The 21,625-nt window shown below is 41.2% G+C and overlaps 1 protein-coding gene and 1 long non-coding RNA gene across 3 annotated transcripts in view; both read left to right on the top strand.

Annotated features, from left to right (window-relative positions):
* Positions 1-1,923: 1,923 nt before the first annotated feature.
* Positions 1,924-21,625, top strand: part of ELF2 (E74 like ETS transcription factor 2) — a 36,666-nt gene continuing 16,964 nt past the window's right edge. The window contains exons 1-3 of one of the 2 annotated variants that reach the window (XM_039550346.1): positions 1,924-2,029; positions 7,716-7,911; positions 8,883-9,048. In XM_039550346.1, the coding sequence (XP_039406280.1) occupies positions 7,840-7,911; positions 8,883-9,048 (238 nt within the window). In that variant the 5' untranslated portion in view covers positions 1,924-2,029; positions 7,716-7,839. Of the gene's footprint in view, positions 2,030-2,501; positions 2,646-7,715; positions 7,912-8,882; positions 9,049-21,625 lie in introns of those variants that run through there. The other variant, XM_010412100.3, reaches the window with a different exon arrangement.
* Positions 9,055-21,383, top strand: LOC109146309. Its single transcript, XR_002048257.3, has 2 exons — positions 9,055-16,601; positions 19,094-21,383. It is a non-coding gene; the product is annotated as an uncharacterized LOC109146309 (long non-coding RNA).

Below are 21,625 nucleotides of genomic sequence, written 5' to 3'. Positions count from 1 at the left end.
CAGGCGAGCCAGCTCTGCTGCCACAGTCAAGGTCTGTCAGCAGCATTCCAAGTTCGGAATAATTCTAACGCTGCTGGGTTCCCAAACGGGAGCTCGTGCCGGACAGCACAGCCAAATTCCTGCCACAATCCAGTCCAGGGCAGTGTTTCTGTCCATGGGAATCCCTTGCAAAGTAGCCCAATCTAATAATTCCCGAAGTGAGTTTTCAGGAATGGAGGTGTGCATTATACTGAAAACACCTTTCCAGACCATTACTACAGCGTCAAGTTTGTGAGCCGCTGTTTGCCATTTTCTCAGTCACGTTGGACCTCCTGGTCCCAGGGGGGGAGGGGGGGAAGGGGAACAGCGTACCTCTAGAGAAATTCAGCTTGGCTCGCAGCAGCAGGACACTTCCCAGCATTCAGATCACATCGGCGGTACCAAATATTAAAAAAATGCCCTAGGGTATATTACCGTGTCCTGCAGCCGTAGGGAGGAGCAGAGAAGATCCAGCAGGCAGGAATTGTGCAGCAAGATTGATTCATTCAATTATTTTACAAACTCTTTTATAGACTTTTTTCTTCATAGTCTAATTGGACAAGGATCAGCCACCCCTTGGGGGTGATTGGCTAAAATCCTAAAACATCCATTGTCAAAATATTTTTCTACTATACTATAAAAGAAGACTTTTCAAGGCTGCAGGTGTTTCATTGTTTACAGAACTCTGCTACTATCTCTGTGAGAGAGAAAAGTCTCTCACGGACTTAGAAAATAGCAAGAAAATCCTTGCTAGCAGCATTTTTGTATCCACAGATATCAGAGTTGGTAAAGCAGGAGATGCACAGTGTCAAAGGAGCAGTGTATGTGGATGGTCAGATGGAAATTGAGATGCAGCAGAGGTACTTTTGCACGCAGATGGAGGTGAGGAGCAGATGTGTGTGACTGAACTGCCTGTCACAGGGGCTGGGCTCCTGTCAGAAGGGAGATCCTTAAATCAGACCCTTACGATGTACAAGCACAGGAGGCCCAAATCAGTCTGAACAGAAACCTTCATCCTAGAGCTCCTTACAGCAAGTGGCTTTGCATTGCAGAAAACCTCCCTGGCAATGTAGGGGTTTCTTTCTATTTGTAATGAAAATGTAATGCCTCCTCTTCAGCTAAAGCTCTTCTGTTTTTTTCTGTGAAATGCCAAGGGCATAATGTTTGAAGCCCAATGTTTGTAAAGGAGAACACCAATTCTGTTCAAAACTTCGGACCAGGCAAGATCAAGACAGTCTCAATGCATACTTGCTTTGTGAGCAGAGTCTGACAGTGCATCTCGTACTTCCAAGGGAACAACAAAAACTGGATTACGAATTTGACTGGTTTCAAACCCATGCGCTCTGTGAGCCGGCTGCGGCGCGGTAGAACTGGGGGCCGGCATTTCAGCACTGCCCTGACAGGACAGGACATTTCAGCACTGCCTAGAATTGGTTCTGCACGCTTGAGGCTCCGCAGCTGGCCACACACACGGACAGTTCATTCTCCTGTACACAGCAGCAGAACCGTTGCCGGGACAGCACCGCGCTCGCAGGATCGGAGTGAGCTATGGGCGCAGGCACCTGTTCCGACACAACGGAGGGACAGCGACACCCCGGTGCCTTCTTCTCCTCGGCCTCGCTCCCTGCGTCCTGACCACGGACTGCTATCGGCTAGGGACACGGCAGCCGGGAGCAGGGAAAGACGAGGCAACGCTCCTTCACGGATACGCTCCCGGCCCCGCCGCGCCCCGCGCAAGCGCGGAGCGGCCGCGCATGCCCGCAGCGCCCCCGCGCGCCCGGCGGCGGCGGCGGCGACAGCGGGGCGGGGGGGGCGGCCGGGCCGGGCAGGTCGCGCGCTGCGCCCCCGCCCCTCCCGCACGGGACGGCCCCGGCCCGGCCCGGCCCGGCCCGGCCCGGCCCCGGCCCCGGCCCCGGCCCCGGCCCCGGCCCGGCTCTGCCCGGACGGCGCTGCCGCTTCCTGCTCCTGGCCCGGGCGGGCGACAGACGCGGCCTCCGGGCGCACGGGCACGGTAAGGGCGCGGTGTCGGCTCCTGCCACCGCCGCGCGGGCGGGCGCTGACAGGCGGCAGCTACCCTGCCAAGAGGCCGCGGGGCCGTCTCGTCTCGGGGGCGGCCGCCGGGGTGTGTGAGATGGCCTCGAGGTGGTGGGGCCGGGGGTCGCTCCGGCGGCACCTCCCACCAACCGCCCTCCGCAGCTACACTTTCGGTTTCGCGCGGGCTGCGGCGGAGGAGCTGGGGCCGCCCTGTTCCCTCCGACTCGGCTCCCCGCGGGGTCCGCGCCCGCCGGAGCGGGCGGCGGGCGGTGCCTGGCGCTGTCAGTGTAAACAGCCCGAGGCAGTGCGGCCTCCCGGGCTGGGCCCGCAGCCTCCTGGGCCGGGCCGGGCCGGGCTGTGCTGGGAGCGGGGCGGCGGCGGAGCGGGGAGGCGACTGGGGCAGCGCCAAGGGGCAGCGCCTTGTTTACCCAGGGCGTCGGGAGAACATGGCAGCCCGGGCGTGCTGGACACTCGATGTCATGCGTGATCGCTCTTCCCGTGCCTTGTCCCTGGGATCGCTGCTTGCACCACGGATAAACAGCAGAAGTCTGGCATACTTTTCATTATACCGTGACTGTAAAACGTCGTGCTGGGTGAGCCCAGTTCGTGTTTAGCTGTTACCTTTTTGGATGTGCTCCCTCTTGTCTCTCCCCACTTGAATAATTCAGTTTTTCATTCTTCCTGCTTCCTCCCTTATGGCTAGTCACTGTTATCTTTCTTGGGACTTTTCTTTAGTCATTCAACTTCTTAAGCAAAGACACCACAACCTTACTGTAAGTTTAAAAACAGGTTCTGGGTCTAATCCTTACTGCTTTTCCTTCTCCTCTCACGCCATCTCTTATAGTAGACAGGATCAGCTTTAGGAAAGGTGCTGGGAAAAGGATGGTTCTTTTGTGTGGTGCTGTCAGTGACACACTCTTCATCTCTCAGGTTTCAGTAGTATCTGGTTCAGAAGGTGCCTAAACTTTAGACTGTTAGACACATCTTTATGTTCAATAGTCTCATAAGCCATTCAGGGGCTTTGCCTTCATAAAGTTGTCTAACTTAAATCTTACAAGTTTTTGACCTCGAGAATATCCTGTCAAAGCTAATTATGGAATTTAGGTACACTGCTTCCTTTTAGAGTGTGTGTGTTGGGTTTTTTTTTTAAAACGTACATCCTCACCATTTAATTTAATCGTCTCTGCTAATTTATTATGTAAAACGATGAATAATTCCTCCCTACTCTGGCTTGTGGGGGAGTGGAAATGATTGCGAAGGACCAACAATCAACTCGCTGGAAAGAGAGGTACAAAATAAGGGTAAATATGTAAGATTTCTGTCAGAGGGAAGAGAAGGTTTCAGGGTATCTTTAAATAGAGAGGAGTGGGAAGAGAGCCTGCTAGTAGGATGAGATACGGGAAGGTCCAGAAGAAGCCTGCTGAAACCACAAAGCTTTTTGCAGAACGTTAATAGTTTCTAACTGACTAGTTTCTAGCTTACATGTTTTGGGGTTCATCAGCTTCAGCTATTGAGGTTTCAGAGCAAACTTTGGATGTTCAGATTATCAAATTAAATATGTATGGCAGGAGGTCTTCTAGTTTTTACTGGATTTAATGTATCATTAATTTGATCCAACGTAATAATTTCTGTGCATTCAGCAATAAAATTAATGCTTTTTTGTATGAAAACTTAGGAAGTATGGAGTGGCTAGGACTACCTTGCCCATTCCTTATTTTGATTTGTGCTTTATAAATTTTAGTGCTTGGTGTAAATTGTAAGGTACTGTAAACTGCATGGATTGCATGTTCCCCTGACCTTGTAAATATAAAGATTTACTTTGTATCCTAATTTTGCTATAATCCCTGCAACGGACTTTAGCAACAAGTTTTGGGGCTTTTTTCTGCTCAGACAGCTTTTTCAGTGGCTTAATTTTTCACTTCTTAGACTTGTTGAGTCTCAGACAAAGAAAGCTAATTTCCCATTTCTTCTGCACATGCCAGTGTTAATCAGATAACAAGAGCTGTAAATATGATCTTGGAAAATGTCTTTAAAAAGACTTTTCAGTCGGCATGAAATGTTTTACTGAGTGTGCTATGGTTTATATGTATCAGAGTGATAGTGGCATTTACTGCTGTATTTGAGGTTCTGCTTATGAAAGAACACCTTAATGCCCTTAGGAAGCCTTGTTCTTGTTAATGGGATTCTGCAGTGATCTTGGCCGGTGTATTTCTCCACGTATAACTACCTTCATTTTTCAAGCCAACATTCTTAACTTTTCTTTGATTAAACCAAAAGAAGGCTATTTTGAAAAAAACAAGCTGTGTGTGATGCTACTGCTAGCTGGAGTCCTGCGCTTGCGGTTGCATCTGTATAGGTATCCTCATAAATCTCTCCTCAGGATTTAGGATGCCAGCTGAATAAAAGGGAGGCGTTCCAAGTACTCTTGTGGTGGTTCTGAGTGCTGTGGGAGCAGCTGCCTCTGGTCACTACTGCCCAGACTTCTCCATGTTTGTCTTGTTTTCACATATGGGCATCTTTTTTTAAGCATTGTGTTTTGGGGTGGTTTTTTTGCTAGTTTCTTTTATAGTTAAAATAAAAGTGTGCTAAAGCTATTTGCACATTTATATTGAGAGTTTTGTTTTGAAACCAGTCCTAAATAAATTCACTTGAAGTCTGGCCTAGAAGAGATGACCTTCTCTGCCATCCTTTCCACACTGTTTTTCAATTATTATCTTTTATTCTGTTGAGCTGCATGTTTGCTTCCCTGTTAACTTGATAGGTGGCTGTGCATAGGGGAATCATCTTAAGATACTGTTTTTTGTGGGATGTGTTCATCACAGTTGTGATTTTCAGTAGTTTTAAGCTAGTAACATACAAGAACAATTTGGATTTCTTGTGGGCACACACTTGGATACATAATGTCGGTCAGATAAATGTACTATTCAATATGTGAAGGAAATGGTATTTTGCAGCCTTTATGACAAGTGCCCTGTAGCCTCTGAAGACTTGCTCTAATTGGTTGTCTTGACCAGTGAAAGCTATAAAAAATTTGAGTCTTTGTTGTGTGTTTTGTAGTGGTAAATAGAAACTTCTTGCTGTTGAGGCAAAGTATTCAAGATTCAGAATTTTTTGTTTGGTTGGGGTTTTGTTTTTTATTATTTGGTGATGGGAGCATGTAGACTTATTTTTGTTTTCCCATGAGATATGTATAAAAATAACAGATTATGCAGCAAGGATGTTTTTGTGGTTGTAAGGGTTTTTCCAAATGTTTCAGAACTAGTTTTTCTCCAAATTTGCCATTACCAGGAAGAAGAGGAGTGGATGTCAGAGCTGTAACAATATGATTTGGTAATTTTTTTTGGAAGTGTTAAATTTATTTTTTCTCCTCTGATGTTATTCTGTATTTTGCTTTATTGTAAGCATCTATCCAGAGTGGAATTACATTTGCAGTGTGCATTTTTTGGTTTTATTTTTAATCTTTCTGCAGGTTGTTCTGTAATTCAAAACTAGCTGTACTTTGAACCAGCTTCTGTGCTGGCTAATTGTATCACTGGGGACAGCCTGGTCTCTTACAAACCTGAATCATCTCTTACTTTAAGAGTCTGAGTCTAATTGTCTTTTGGCCTTTTTGGCTCACTTAGTCTTGGGAAATGTGAATTTCTGAGCTGATTCCTGGAAGTGACCAGGCAGGCTTTTGCATTTACAGGAATCAAATGAGTTGGGACTTGCTGGAGAGAGGATGGGGAATAGATTCAGTGTCCTACTGCAATTTGAGGGAGAAGCAAAAAGTCTTCCATAGAGACATACTACTTAGGGAAAGGGAAGAAGAAGACAAATGCTGGTTCATTCAGAAAGGGCTGTTTCTGTGGGAATCTCACATGCATGTAGGTGTATGGGTGTGTTTGAGTGTTTGCTTTAACTTAGAACTTCTAAACCAGACTGAACTGAAACTCTTTTACCTTTTCACTTGCTGACAAGTGGGCTTGTTGTTTTCTCTACCCTGCCAGAGTTTTGAAAATTTTGCTGACTGAATGTCAGTATGAAGTTCAAATCCTATTATATAAAGACTTCGGGTTCCTTGCTGGGCTATCCATGTATTCAGTCTGAAGATACTATTCTTTTAATGCATGCTGTGATTTAGCATCTCATGCATTCTTCTGTGTACTTCCTTTCCCCTGTGAGGTCCTTACTAGGATTTCTGCCCCAATTGGAAAATTCAGATTATCATTTATGCCCCAAAATTATGCTTAATTTATTGCCTTAACTTCATTTCTATAGGAAATTGGTGATTTATGTAGAGATAGATCAGCATAAAAGTAATTTAAACCTTTTGTAACCCAGGAGATGGAAATCACATATTTTTGAGAGAACCTGATCTTGTAAACAGTATTGAGTGTTTTCAGTTGCTGCAATTTGGCAGTTACTTGGCCACCTGTGCGGGATTATAGCACGTAAAATATAAATATACAGCAGATGTGGTCTAGTATATGATTGTTTATTTGCATTAATATTTATTTATTATTATTGATTGTTTGCATGAATATTCTGCATGAGAATGAAATTAGCTTTGTGACGTGCTTAAGCAGAGGTACCATATGAAGCACGGTATGCTATTATGTAGCTACAAGTCTGAGTTGCAGGAATAATGCTGATGTTTGAAACAGGTTGGAATGTCTGGGCTTCCAAATTAAAATGCAATTTAATTTTTCTGGATTTCTATTTTGGGTTATGATTCATTTGCAATATTTCTATTGTGTATATAAATGGAAAACTGTAGAAGAAGAAAGGTTTTTGCAATAAAACAGATTTTTAAATTTTTTCTTCTGATTGATTATTTTAGTGTACTCATAAACAGTTGGTTTTCTATTTTACATATTTCTGAACTTAAAGATTTTTGGAATAATTGATAGGTAAGGAGTAGACTTTTTGTTCTAAAAATCTAGAGGGTGACAGGTATATATGGCTCCAAGGGATACCTGTTAAAGGCTTTCCAGCCCGAGTCTTGTTTGGAGAGCAGAGGAGATCTTGGCTTTCTTTTTCATCAAAAAATGGTGCTAGGTTTACAAATGAAACAATGGAAAATAATGTAGTAACTGTGGGGGGGTTTTTGTCCTGTTACAAATGAAATATAGTTAGGTATGAGTCATGCTTTGTCATGTAAAGTGGACTGCCTATGTGAGCAAAACAAGCCTTATTTTTTTCCTAAATTGTGTATATTTTTTCTTTCTTTTGAAATGTATCTTATGCTTATTCCTTGCTTAGTTTGCAAGCATTTGTTTGATCAGCAGTTGTAATTTTTGTTAGTGTAACCTTGCCTGTAGGAAGCGCAGTTACATTGTACGAATCCAAACAAGTTTTTCCCTAAATGTGCAAGATTAGTTTCGTTTAAGCTGGCTTCCTGCTACTGAAAAGCAGATTCATTGACTTTGCCCATTGGAGTATTGATTATAATTTGTTTTCAGTACGTATTAGACGATCCTGTTTTCTTGCAACCTCAGTGGTTGTTGTAGCCTTCTAACGGATGGGTTTTATTAAAAATGTTGGGCCAAATTCTGACTTTTGTTAGAAAGCACTAATCTCAGTTTTTGCTGTAGAGATGCAGCATGCAAGAGATTTCATAAACATTGGAAGACTTTTGAGTATAAATTATGCAAATAACTTTAAATTATTTTGTGTTTCAGTAACCTCTGCCCAGCTGTTTAAGAGCAGTGGATTGTGAATTCAAGCCTTTGATATCCTGAGGCTATCAGCATTACTATCTTCGAGAGAGAGAACAGTTCTCAAAGAATCTTCGGGGGATGCGCCATGACATCGGTAGTGATTGACACTGGAGGCCCTGCCCTGGAGTTTGACAGCAATGGAATAAAAAATCAAGAGGTTAGAAAACTAAATAGCACTTACTTACTATCAAACTTTGAAACCTTTTATCTTAATTTGGAAGAAAAATTCCCTGTAATCTTGCTGTGAAAACAAATGAAAGGGATCTGAGATTGTTGTGTAAGGAGGAAGAGTGCAGCCATTTTTCAAATATCTTTTAATAGAAGATTTTGTTATCACAGAAGTGGAAGCAAGAAGTTTTGAAGTCTGCAGTACAACTGTAGACTGGGTTTACAAAATTATATTCTGTACTAAGCTTTCTTTAAAGATCTCAGACGTGTCTTGAGGTATAGAACAAGTTGAGCAGAACAATACATGGACCTCTTTTAAACTTAGGCAGTACAGCATATTTTATCGTGTTTTGCATTCTTATCAATAAATAATGAATATATTCTACTCTCCTGTAGCTTTTAATAAACAGAATCTGGCAGTGTTCTACTTCTGCAACACTATAACTGATTATATATGCTTTTACAGACATTTTGATCCTTAAATAAGTAGAGATGAGCATATAGGCTTTGAAGTAGTCAGTTCTTCTGTAATAACTTATGTACTTAACCCAAAACATGTGTTCGTAAGACACAGGTCAGATGTAGGTATTTTGCAGTGCATAGTCAAAGCCTTTGTTACATCAAGCAGAGGGAGGAGAAACACTTCCCACAGCTGAGTGTCTTTGTTAGAAAGTGTGCTCTTTCCTAGTATCTTAAAGCTGTCTGCTGGTTTAAATTTTAAGTCCTTAAACCCAGGAAAATATCTGTGAGATTTAGAAAGCACCCTCTGATGGCTGATAGCTGTCTTTTATTCTTTTAATCTCTTGCTTTGGAAGAAAATTTCCTTTAAAAATATTTAAAATTATTATTATTCCATAAAGAATGTAAGAACATAAGAGGAAAATATTGACACAGAGTTTAATAGTGCAGTATTTAGAGCATTTTTTTTTCTTTTCTTTCCTTTTTTTTTCCTTTCTATAGGAAAATGAGCCAGTCTCTGAATTCCCTGCAGTGATTGTGGAGCCAGTTCCTAGTGCCAGACTAGAACAGGGTTACGCCGCTCAGGTCCTGGTTTATGATGATGAGACTTACCTGATGCAAGATGTAGCAGAGGAACAAGAAATTGAGACTGAAACTGTGGAAACAGGTAGACTTACTTAATTTTTTTCTTCCATGAGGTTTTTGTACTTTTAGAAATCCCCAAGGAATGTGACGTGTTTAGCCACAGGAGGGAGGTCTTGACCTGGGTTCACATCTATTTCCTCTAAGCTTAGTTTTGCTTAGGCTTCAGTGGTGACAGAACCATGTTGGCAGGTAAAAATGTCATGTTACATTCATGGTGCTGCATTGTAACACTGGGTCTCCTCCCTCATGAGCAGACAGATTTTTATTTATGTCTTTGCTATGTACTTACGCAGGGAGTTTCCTAGACAACTGAACTTGGAGTTTTTAAAAATCAGCTGAGCCAGGAAGCCGGTTAGAATTCAGTATTACACTATGTGTGAGCCACACAACTGCATGGCAGCTGGAAATAGGGACTGCATGGCTCTATTTACCCCATCTTCCAACTCTTGCCCCTTCCTGCCTGTCCCTTCCTATCCTGCCGTTTTGGTGCAGAGTTGTATTATGGCTAGTTAGGTGGCAGGAGTGGGTGGCTTGGGGGAATGGAGTTGGGCTGTCCCATTATGGGCAAAAAGCCTAATAGATTGAAATTAACTCATCTATAAAATAACAAGTTAGGAATGAAGGAAGGAGTGGAGCTTTGCTGTGAAAGCTGAACTTTCCAGTGATAAACACAAATCTTTCTGTACACCCTCTCTCCGAAGAACACAATCAGGAGGTTTGCATTTTCCGAGGAGCAGCTAAGTATGTTTAAAGTGTCTGTGGAAGCAAAAGTTGTGCTGCTATAGCAGCCTAATTACATCTGACTGTTGGGCTCTGATTCCTGCTATCCTTCCCTCTTGCTCTCTTGTGTTGCTTCTTGTAGCAATGGGGAACAAAGACACACGCACCTCCTTGCTTGCTCCAAAGAAGATGGTTTATTGTAACAAACCAAGCCTTTTTATGTGCTAAACTTAACCAAAAGAAGCACACATTGGCTGCCTGCTGCTGTGCTGTCACTGTTCATGCATCCCTTTACTCAATCAGCTCTCTGATCACATGGTATCCACACATCTCCCCAACCAATCACTGCCTCACACGCGAGGCCGACCACATGCCAGCCATACAACCCGCTCTCTGGTCATGTGGCCTGTTTTTTACCTTGCTGTTAGCTGAACCTTTCCCAGAGTGCTTTCTGTTAAGCAAGAGTGAACAGAACTGAACAGGATTTCTTATCTCCCCTGTCTCCCCCCTTTTTTTTTGATAGCATGCACTTTGATAGCTAGCAACATATCTAATATAACTATCATCAGCTGCTTAAATACTTTACCATCATCCAGAGTCTGCAATTGCTGGGGAGCCCCATCTCACAGTAAGGACCTGGAGGACCTTTCCCAGGCAAGGTTTCCAAGTTTACGTCAAAAGGGGGTCCAGCTTTTATAAGACGAAATCAGCAAGTCAAAGTGACTTGACTACATTTTTAGCACAGAAACACCTGGGTCTGGTGGTGTAATTCCTGATCAGTCAGGGCCAGGGCTTGGCTAGAGCCAAGACCTTAACTGGAAGGGTTTCCCTAATATATCCTACAAACAAACCTCAATTAGTATCAGTTGGGAACATGACTTCACAAGACCTTATCTTTCTCATGAACAGGGGGACAGATTATAACACCCAATAACTGGCACAAAAAGCAGTCAGAACAATGCAGAGGGTCACAAGGTGGTATGGTAAAACTTTAACAATGAGCGTCCAGGGCTGACCAGCTGGGAAAGTTGCTTACAGCTAAATCTCTTAACTTACAAAATGACATATACAACAACTACATCACCTGCAGGAAACTTAACAATACCTGAATTTGCCAATTTTCCTTCACAGAAGGTATATATAAGTTTATAAATCCAGGCCTGGGACTTTACAATTATATTAACTCCCTAAGTGGTTTCAAAAGATACTTGCATTTTATCGAGGCAACTCTAGTAATCTCCAAGATGCACTGAAGAATATTGCAAATGTGTGTAAGTTGTTAACAAGCCCTGAGTCAGAATTCGCTGTGGGGTGAGAGGGTTACTGTCTTTATCCAGTGTTGATCTACAAGCTTCATTCCAGTGGTATAGTCTTTTCTGCATCGGGGAAGCAGCAAGGCGGGAGCCATTCTTCCACGGGTTTTTTTGAGTAGGACAAAATTTCTGCAACTCAGTTTCATTAATTGAAAGGGTACTTCGAAAAAATAAGCACGGATCAAGCTATGAAGTGCTGGATGGGCTCCCGGGGTTTCCAGCGCGGCGCCCGTCCCTGCCACTGCTTTCCGCGACTGGATGAAACACGCTGAGAACAAAGGGGCCGGCGCGGCGGGGCAGCTCCGCAGCCGTTCCCGGGTGCAGCTGCCGCCGCACGGCTCGGCCTCGGCAGGCAGTGGCCGGCCCCGGTGCGCTTCCAAGGGGTCGGACCTGCTGCCACTGTGTTTCCCACGATGCAGCGATCACCGCCGTGTTCCCGATGTTACCCGCGGCAACAAGCCCACGGCACCCAACCCACTGCCGCCGGCCCCGAGCGCCGTCCGCCGCTTTACGCTGCCGCGGCGCGCGGCTGATAGAGCCACCTGTGCCGGGACGGAGGTGCTGTTTCTGATGCCCTGTCAGAACCCCGGCGGCTGCTTCAGCTGCTGGGGAAGGAGAGGGAGTGAAAAGCAGTGGCAGCCCCGCTACCGGAGCAGCCCCGACGCAAGGTAGCAAATGTTTCACTGCAAAACACAGGAGGGGTAGTATTGGGAGGGTTGCAAAGATGGTGCTAAGACTTCGTCCAGTGTGTTGGAAGTGGGTGTGAGGAGGCTTGATGTGAGAAACGCCGCCTCACGTCTTCAAAACTTTGAATTTTATTAGTTAAGGAAGGATAATTTGACAATCGGGGAATCAATGTTAGCGATCAGCAATTCCACGAAGCAAAGGATTACAGCGCTGGGTTCGTCACCGCTCATGGCACGTGGCCAGAGCCACGCCTCCTGCTTGGGAACACAGTTTTTATGTCGTGGGGCTCAACGTGTCTCCACCCAAACCCTGCCTCCCGAGGGTTATCCTGATTGGCTGGTTGGTCTTGGGACCTTCTCACTGGCTCGTTGTCGCCCACTAGTGATCCCCCGCTTATCCCCTTCTGTTCATACGGTCAATGCCCCCACCCCCTTCCTTAAAACCAGATTAACATTGTCAACAAACGACCCAACCCCATCAACAGATCATATAACAATCAACTTATTTACCTCATCAACAATTTCAACTCAACCACCTTTAACCATAAACCCCACATATGAAAGCCAACATCAGCAATTCTCATTTATAACTGAGGGCTCAGGGGAATCAGTTTCTGACGTTGCGAAATGGCGGACATCCACACGACTTCTTTAAGAAACGCCATAATAGTCCTCCATGGGGTGAAGTGCCCACAATCATTGGCATCACCGTTCCCGGCAATATCAAAAAAGTTCCTGTCCTACTGCCTGCCAGGCTTCCAATTAAAAAGTCTCAGTAGAAGGGAAGTCTTTTAAATGCATGGACACCCCGTCCAGCAAGCTTAGCATTGGAGATGTCTGTACTTTGCTGATGCAGGAGCCACCATAGGCTCCATCTTCGTTCCATGGGAGTTTTTCTGCCTGTAATTCTTCCACTGCTCACCTGGCACTGTTCACCTGGTAGGTGATGGGCGTGTGTTTGGGTTCCTTTGCCAAACTTTCCTGGTCAACCGATTCCTGGTTCAGTGGAAGTTGCTGCCAGTGCAGTCCACGTCTTTCACTGCCTGTGAGATGTCCCAGATTGGGCTGCCATTTGTTGCAATGGGGAACAAAGACACACGCACCTCCTTGTTTGCTCCAAAGAAGATGGTTTATTGTAACAAACCAAGCCTTTTTATGTGCTAAACTTAACCAAAAGAAGCACACATTGGCTGCCTGCTGCTGTGCTGTCACTGTTCATGCATCCCTTTACTCAATCAGCTCTCTGATCACGTGGTATCCACACGTCTCCCCAACTAATCACTGCCTCACACGCGAGGCCAACCACATGCCAGCCATACAACCCGCTCTCTGGTCATGTGGCCTGTTTTTTACCTTGCTGTTAGCTGAACCTTTCCCAGAGTGCTTTCTGTTAAGCAAGAGTGAACAGAACTGAACAGGATTTCTTATCTTTCACAACTTCTCATACTTCTCTGTGCTAATTTTGCAAGAAGAAAAATAGCAAGGAGACCCTCAACTGTTCTGTATTTTTGTTGAGTTAAATTTCTGCTGCATTAGCAGAGTGTTAGGGTAGGGAGTACGGCGAAACTGCAGCCAAAGGACAGGTTCGCTTGGGCACTCCATGCTTAACTGGTGAGACCCACTGACATGGGTAGTATATGTTCCTGTCCTGGGGTTGCCTAATTTAGAGCTGGAGTTTAAATTCATGATGTCAGGAAAGCAAAACAAAGGTGAGAGACTCTGTCTCGGCTGCTTAACCTGGCATCCCAGTAAGTCTATATGCATTCCCATCAGATTAGGCACTTCAGTGCAGATGTCTCAGTAAACAGTGGATGCAATTGCTTATACATCCTTCTCAATTCGGATGTTATTCTGTAGCACTGTAGCAAAAATCACAGGCATCAACTTCACGAGGCAAGCATGAACTAATGATTCAGGTTTTGGGACAATACTTACAATTCCATTTACTGAAATGCGTTTTGAAAGAAATATGCTAATTAGAAGTTCAACAAATTAATGTGAAGAGAACTTATGAAATAATGCATTTCTTAAATTCAATTTTTGACTATGGTAATAAAACTTTTAAGATTCAGGTAAGTGAGAAGTAAGGGTATTCTTCCCAAACTGAGTTTTACAACTTAAGTTTATATATGAAAACTTTTAGGAGTTTATACTTTGAAGGTTTTTGTATTCAGAAGTTGTTTTTTAAACATTAAATATGCTGTTTCTTGTAAGATTTTTGTAGATTAAGGCTAACAGAACAGTTCTTTTAGGATAAAGAGCTGCTGCAAATGCACTCCTTATGTTTTTAAGCATAATTTTATGGCCATAATAAACTGGGGGAAATTACAATTAAAAACTTGTAGCTCTTCTATAGGAATAGTTTTATGTAAGCTGCCGTTCAAAGAAAGGGGTGTGGGTGCTTCCAAGCCTTGATATTTGAAAGTATGGTCTTAAAATTTATAGAGCAGTTGATATGATAATTTGGTGTCTGTGGCTGGAGATGGTAAGAGATGTGTCTTGACTGCATGTGGTTTGTTGATGTTTTCTGTGTTGGTTTTATTTTAATTTCACAGTTTGATATTAATATGTCCTTAAAAATTTAGTATAAGATAATCATATATTAAAATCAGTTCAAATATTTATTTGTTTAATGGTTTTGATCTAAGAATTAATGGGCAGCGAAAAGCCCATAAACAGCGGAGGAGAAATTAAAATTAATGAAGATTTTAAATTTATGAATGCACACCGGTTCCTACTGTATTTTAAGTATTATTTGTGTAGTGTATACCCCATTAATCCAGTGTGGTTTTCATGGTGTAATTATACATGACAGTGAGCAGAGGTCCTTGCACAGAACTTGTGTCCAGTGTTGGTGAAAGGAGTGCTTAGTTTAGGCTGTTCTGAGGGAGGCAGTGTTACGGGGCATGTGTTGCAACTGACATGTTTTGGCACAGCCAGGAGTCCTTCTGAATTATTTCTTTTACAGAGAGGTAAGATGTGTGGAGAGAAAGTATGAAAGCCTGAAGAAACATTCATTTTGGTAATGCACCATTATTAGCAATGAATTGCAGGACAGTGAATCTGAGTGCACTGGTTTTTAATTTGAATTTTGTAGTAGAGATAGGCTGTGGGTAGGTAGCAATTTAATGTAGGAGAGGTGGTAACAGGTGCCATGGTAATTGTTAATGAGAAAGCAGGCTAAGGCAGTAAACAAGGTATAATGTTTAAAGAGCATTTTAAGGTGTTAATTTTTTGAAGTACATACCTTTGTTATGCTAATAATCCCAATTTAGAGAGGTGCAACAGTTTGATTTCTGTACATCTTAGGAAAAAATCTATTATTGCTAAAATAGTCTCAATAGATTCTACTTCATAAACAACAGAATTAATTGCTACAAAAATATTCATGTTATTTGATAAATGATCATTGTTGCAGCAAGAATGAGTAGACTTAATACCTTTTGTGGTTCTAGACTCTACAGGCAGTATGGTAAATACTAAAACCCATCTTAAAGAATCCTTGGCAGTACTTGAAAAGGATCCCTTTTCTCATAATATATCCCCTCTTTTTCAGTATTTTTCCTGTTGGTCATGGACCTGAATTTTTTGCCTCTCTTTTGACAGTTCATTGGTCATTCCAATGTCTACTGATTTACGTGGTTTATTGCATTACAACACAGATTTGAAGAGCCTTGGGCTAATTTGCAGTTAATCTAAAGTTTCATAGTTTAGTAAAATGTAGCATTATTCTAGCCTCCAGAGATAGGGATCAGTACCCTGTGTGAAAAATGTTGTAGGGAAGCTGCTGTGAGAAAATTTACTTAGGGTGCTAAAGAAATTATCTGTGCTGTGCACTAAATGGTTCTACTTGTGGTTTGCTATGCAATGAATGGATTTGAGACTGTGTGGACTATAAGGATAGTCAGTGCTGAGCCAAGGGCAGAATCAGGACCCACAATGTTGTTTTTAATTTAAAAATTTCTCACATTTATGAAACCACAATTCAAATAAAATATACTATATGATCATATAAATACTCATGAATTTTTAGTTAATTCTAGTGGAGTATGAGGTTTTTTGCCTAACAGACTCCTTTCCACTAATCTATCTTGATTCATTAATCAAGGATCATTATTTATAATTAATCCTTTAACTGCAAAATTAATCCACTAACTACCAAAGTACAATTCAAGTGTCTTTCAGCAAACAAGAAAGACTTAGTCGTTCATGTTATGTGTTTATTCCAGAAAAAAAATGCCTATTTGCTTGGAATAGAAAAAGGAATTTTCTAGAAAAACAAAATACAGAAATTTGGGTCATTTCAGGTGACCTTATGACATTCTCTGTGGAAGTAGTGAGTGCCTTTTGTAATGGTTGGAAGGGGAAATACAATATTTAGATTGACACAGTGTTTAAAGTTCTTTCCCTTTTTGTTTGATGCGCTTGGGACTAGTACCTTTAGATTACTGAGGACTGAGTTACAGCCTTAAAATTTTGTCTACTGCAACAAAGTGTTTGTATCATAAAAGACACGTCCTTCTTAACAAGTTTTTAATAATACTCAAATTTTATTGGATTTAATTTCCTCCACAGTTTTTTGTCCTAAAAGTAATTAGCCCTACAGTTTTAGGATTTATTCAGCAATACATAGTAGCAGAAGCTGCTTTCTTTAAAGAAGCAGTCAGTCTAAAGTTAACAACTGCTACAGTTCTGTTTATTTTGTCACCATACAGAACTTGTAACGTGGATGTGTAGGTGTGATAATGGGGTCATCTTATTTTGGAATTTGCCATAGGAGCAGTACGGAAGGTAACACAGTCATGGTCTGCAGATCTTAGACATGGAGGATGCCTACTCTTTTAGTTAACTAAGGCGTGAGTATTTAAGTATTGCCGCTGTAGATCCTGATTTAATTGTTTTTGTGAATCTAACATCTTGTATAAATAGGTTTTTTCCCCTTGTTTTTTTATTAATCATCAAAGCACCAAGTACAAGTTTGGGATTTATTTTTTCATCACAGCTTTAAGATTAAAAAGGAATCTTATTTTCAAGAAGCTGAAATATCAGTCAATTTGTGAACTGTCACCAGTTTTTTTATTTTAGTTTCATGTCCTATAAGAAATCCTCCCTTTGGTAAAAGTTGAAAATCTGTTTTGATTCTAAAACTGTTATTGCCACAGGGGGGTGGAAGATACGCATGAAAAATGTGGATCTGAAAAATGACCCTTTCCAGGATGGAAAAATATTGGGCTGCAAAGACCAGGAAGTTCAGTTGAAGCTATCATGTAAATTGATAGCCATTTTTAAGGAGGGAGGATGTTGAATCAACGGGGAGTTCAGGCTTAACTCTCCCCCAATTAAAACATATGGATAAATAAAATACATACTTTAAGGGAAATCATCTTCTTCAGTGGAAGTTTCAGATTACTACTTACACAGTTATCACCATGGGAATCAGTTTTGCATCTCTATGTCTAGTCTTTAGTTACTGCCTGTTCCTTCTGTCCTTATATGTCTTCCCTTATTATGATTAAAACTGCTTTCTTCTAATGTCTCTTATGGAAATTTGAGCCTGTGAACTCTATAGTTTCTATGATAAATTTTAATCAGTTAAATATTATCTACTAAGAACTCTGTATTAGATCTAGTTAGAATCTTACCTTTGCGATTACGGTATGTGTGTGTAAGTGATAGACAAAACAGTGTTATAATTCATTCTGGCCAGACATCATTTGATTAAACTTCCTCTCAGGAAAAATGAGGTAACACAAGTATCTGGGGTACATTTTGTTAGTGGTGACATACCCTATTGACTGAACGTGAGAACTTACACATGCAGAGAGACCATTTGCTTTAGAGGACAGTGCTGACTACAAAAAAAAAAAAGTTTGGACATTCTAACAGCTTGATTAAACTCTCATTTTAAGTTGGTGCTGTTCCTCAAAGAGCTAAGACAAAGCCTACTAGCTGGATAAAAACAAGATAAAACTTTGCTTGCTCTACTGCAAGAATTAGATGCCTCTTACACATTAATGGGTTAGGAGTCTATCCTTTGAATTATTTTTCACACCATGCTGCTATTGCTACTGAAGATCCATGTGAATCCTCATTTTTCCAAGAAGTCCACTGCACTTTTGGTAGTTAAATATCAGTGACAATGAGGCAAAATGATTCCCCTCGTATTGCATGTGTTACTGTGTAGTGCTTGGAGCAGTTATGCCAAGGGTATATACATCTGTTTTCAGTAACATTCTTCATTCAGGAACAAAATGCAACTGCAACTTAGATTTTATGTCATCTTGGTTGATGTTACCTTTTCTGAGAAATTAAGGAAAAGAGCTCTACAACTGCTCCATGGACAATAGTATTTTAATGTAATGGTAACAGCCTAGTTGTGGTGTCCAGTTCTTTCTAGATTTCAGGTTTCTGCCTTACAGCATTCAGTGCTCCATTCATACCAAAAGCATGCTACAAGACTATTTTGTAATAAAGCTGAATTTAACTGCACATTTCAGGCATAATTTTTATTTTCCGAGGCTGATGTGAGGCTAATTCAATGGTTTGCTAGTGTAGGGCATTATGGGTTGGACTTCAGATGCACAGAGGGATTCTCCTCTAAACTCCCAACTCCAATTGCAGCTGGGAGTGAGAATTTGTAGGATGTTACTGTCAAGACTCAGCCACAGCATTTTACTAATGTAAGCTGAAAAATTTGGGGCTTTTTATCTTGAAATTAGAATGTGATGGGGCATCCAAACCCATTGTGGTATGAGTGCACAAGAGTTAGTGGTGTTTATTGATCAAAAATATAGTCACAAACTATTGAAAGTAATAATTTTTAAAGGTGATCTGCATATTAAAAGGGAGATTGTAGTTGACAACAAACTGTAGGATGAGAGTGAAGCCATATGTGTTTGAGCAGAACATTTAGTCCTTAAAAACATTCAGTGGGCTTATAGAATAGATGTTTGTTGTTATCAGGAAAGACTTAAGGACTTCAAAATTATAGATCTGGGACAGAGAAATTGCTCAAGTGTGACATAGTTGATATGCCAGCCTATTACCAGTCTCAAATACTGTTAATTTTGTAAAATCATACAGAATGCTATGCAAATACCTGACTTACCATTGTCAAATAGACTTCCCTGGAAAGAAGGAATTTCCTTATAAAGCAGGGAAGTGTAAATATTGATTGTTTGTGGGTTTGAGGTTTGTTTTGCTTTTTTTTTCAAGACAGCTGAGTTTTCTTACTCTGCATGCACAAGTAATAATGCTGGAATGTAGCACTTGCTATTTTGATTAACTCCTTTTCAGTTTGTCAAAGGTAGTATCAAATCCTGAGAATACATTTGTTTTTTGTCTGCAGTCATTAATTGCTGTATGAATGTGACATCAGGATCCTGAGTCCACTCAAAGGTGCAAATTGTAACAGACACATGGCTTTGGTATTGTTAGACTTCATATGGTGTAGTCAAGAAGATAAGCTTGGCATAGTCATGGACCCCTTTCCTCAATATTTCCCTGTTTCTTCCAGGGACACTTCGTGGTTGTTTTGCTATTTGGGCATTTTCTACTGTGGAATCCACAGTGGATGGTAATGATTATGTTGATGTTCTGATAAAACAGATGGCTGCATTTTCTTACATGTTTTCTGGCATTTAACTGTTAAAAATGCTTCTTTTTATTGTTACCTTTGCAATGCAGTAATAGCTATCAACAGTTTGATGGCCTGCTGTTGAAGACAGCAGCTACTTCAGTAATTATTAGATGGGAATTTCTTTAGAATCCTGGGCAAAACTGAATTTTCTGTAACTTTAAAATTAGTAGGTGATTTGGGCACTTGGGACAGGGCATACCTGGACTTCTGAAATTACTTGTGGCTTTTTGAAATGGTTGGCATTTTAGGATTGTTACTCTGTTATCATTTGCAATTTCTCATGTAGACTGCAAATACTACCCTCAGACAGATTGCCGTCTACCCTCCACTTACTTAAATTAAGCCAAACAAATCACCTCTGTAAGAATAAGCAACTGCTTTATGACAATTGCCTTTTCCAAGGGTAGCTTTGTCTTACTAGAATATAACTGGAATCCTCTGTGGCTAAAGTAATTAAATGCACACAGTTTTTTCTTTCTGATTAATTATTTGCTGTCAGTAGAGGGAAAAGGTGCCATTTTAAGGCTGTACTTTTAGCATTTCAAGCTACAGTGCTTGTGAAGTAGTTTTCCAAGAGAAACTACAGTCTTATCAAAGAATGTTTTCATCATATTTGTGAGAGTTGTAGGAAGGGCAGCTTTGCATAGGAGACTGTAGGAGTGGAGAATGACAATTCCTTTATGAGCACTGAATACTCTATTAGTTTTGAGGACTGCTCAAGGAGATGGTTAAGATAATTGATGATTCTATTCCAACCCAAGTCTGAAAATCTGATGAAACCCACCAGTAAATTCTACTTTGAATTTACTTCTGCTGTCTTGGATGCAATTAGTCACATCCAGCTGCTTTTTTTGAGTTGTATTTCACTTTTTCTAAAGAATCAGGATGATGTTTAACTGGTGTATATTGCAGAGAAGAAGTGATACATTTCCTTTAATGTGAGCAAAGTTGTTCATATCCCCTAACCAGAAAGCACGAGCTGATAGATATTTTACTCCTGTGTTATACAACTATGGAGACACAATTCACTTGTCTTGAAGTTACTTAAGACTTATGACAAACAGGAATGTAGTAAGTAGAAGCATAATTTTGAATGGTAGCTTTCCAGCTTATCAAACATTTTGGCTGGGGTTTTTTCCTGGCAGTTGGTAAATGTACCATGTAGGTCTACCTGGCTATCTTGACAGCTGAACTTGTGGGTTAAAAAATTACAACAAAGCTTAGTCTCTGTATACTAACAGTAAAAACAAACAAACAAACAAAAAACCCCCTCAACAATAACCTAAGTTAAATAAACATGTTTCTGTCTGACAAAGACTGATTCTGGTCAGGGATCTGTTCCTCTACATATTTTTTTTTTTACTTTTTTCATGCCAGAGAAATAAAAGTACATCTGCAATTTCCTGTGGCCCTGTTCCATTACAGTTAGTATTTCTTGCTTCACTGGGCCACCCCCTGAGTAGATTTTGTAGCCCTCTTTGTTAGCCTGAAAAGGAGGTTTTGAAAGAGATTTAAAAGTTAAATGCATGTTTACTTTTTTCCTGTTGACTGTCTTTTTTTCCCTGAAATAATAAGATTTTATTAGCATGACAAATCAATTAGCATTCATAAGATACTAGAAATCATATAATTTAAACAGCTGAGACTGCAGGACTTTTGTACAAAGTTGCATTCCTCCTTAAAGACAGTGTTATGCTTTAATACTGTACTTATAGGTATAAGGTATGCACAGGTCACTTCATAGATTTGTTGTGGTTTTTTGCCACATATTAATCTTGAAAGTGCACAGGCTCAGATTCTTTTCAAGTGATTGGAATCCTCTTGGGCATCCAGTGATATTCTCTCTGTGTATGATCAGAGAGAGGGAAGAACCAGAACACTGTGCAGCTGTTCAAGTCCATTTCATGTGAACTGGAAAATACTGTGCTAAGTCTGTGCTTGTAGTTGTAAATAAAAGCTATTTAGGAAACTGGTATTAAACCAAGAACTTCATGTTTAATACTCTCTCTTCTTCATTTTGGACCTACGGTGTTTGTCGAAAGTTACACAATGCCAATTACTTGCGTGCACTTATTCAAGGAGTCCACACATCTCAGGCAAAACTTTATTGGGTATGAGTTGAACACTTTCGTTTGTGACTGAAAGCTGCAATCAGTAAACAATCCTCACTGAATTACACAGCAACCAAAAAAAAAGGAAAAAACTGTGAGTGCACCTTTTCCAAAGTATGGTAGTGCGAAC

This window comes from Corvus cornix, chromosome 4, assembly GCF_000738735.6.
Source record: "Corvus cornix cornix isolate S_Up_H32 chromosome 4, ASM73873v5, whole genome shotgun sequence".
NCBI lineage: Eukaryota > Metazoa > Chordata > Aves > Passeriformes > Corvidae > Corvus > Corvus cornix.
This window is presented reverse-complemented; position numbering and strand designations above follow the sequence as displayed.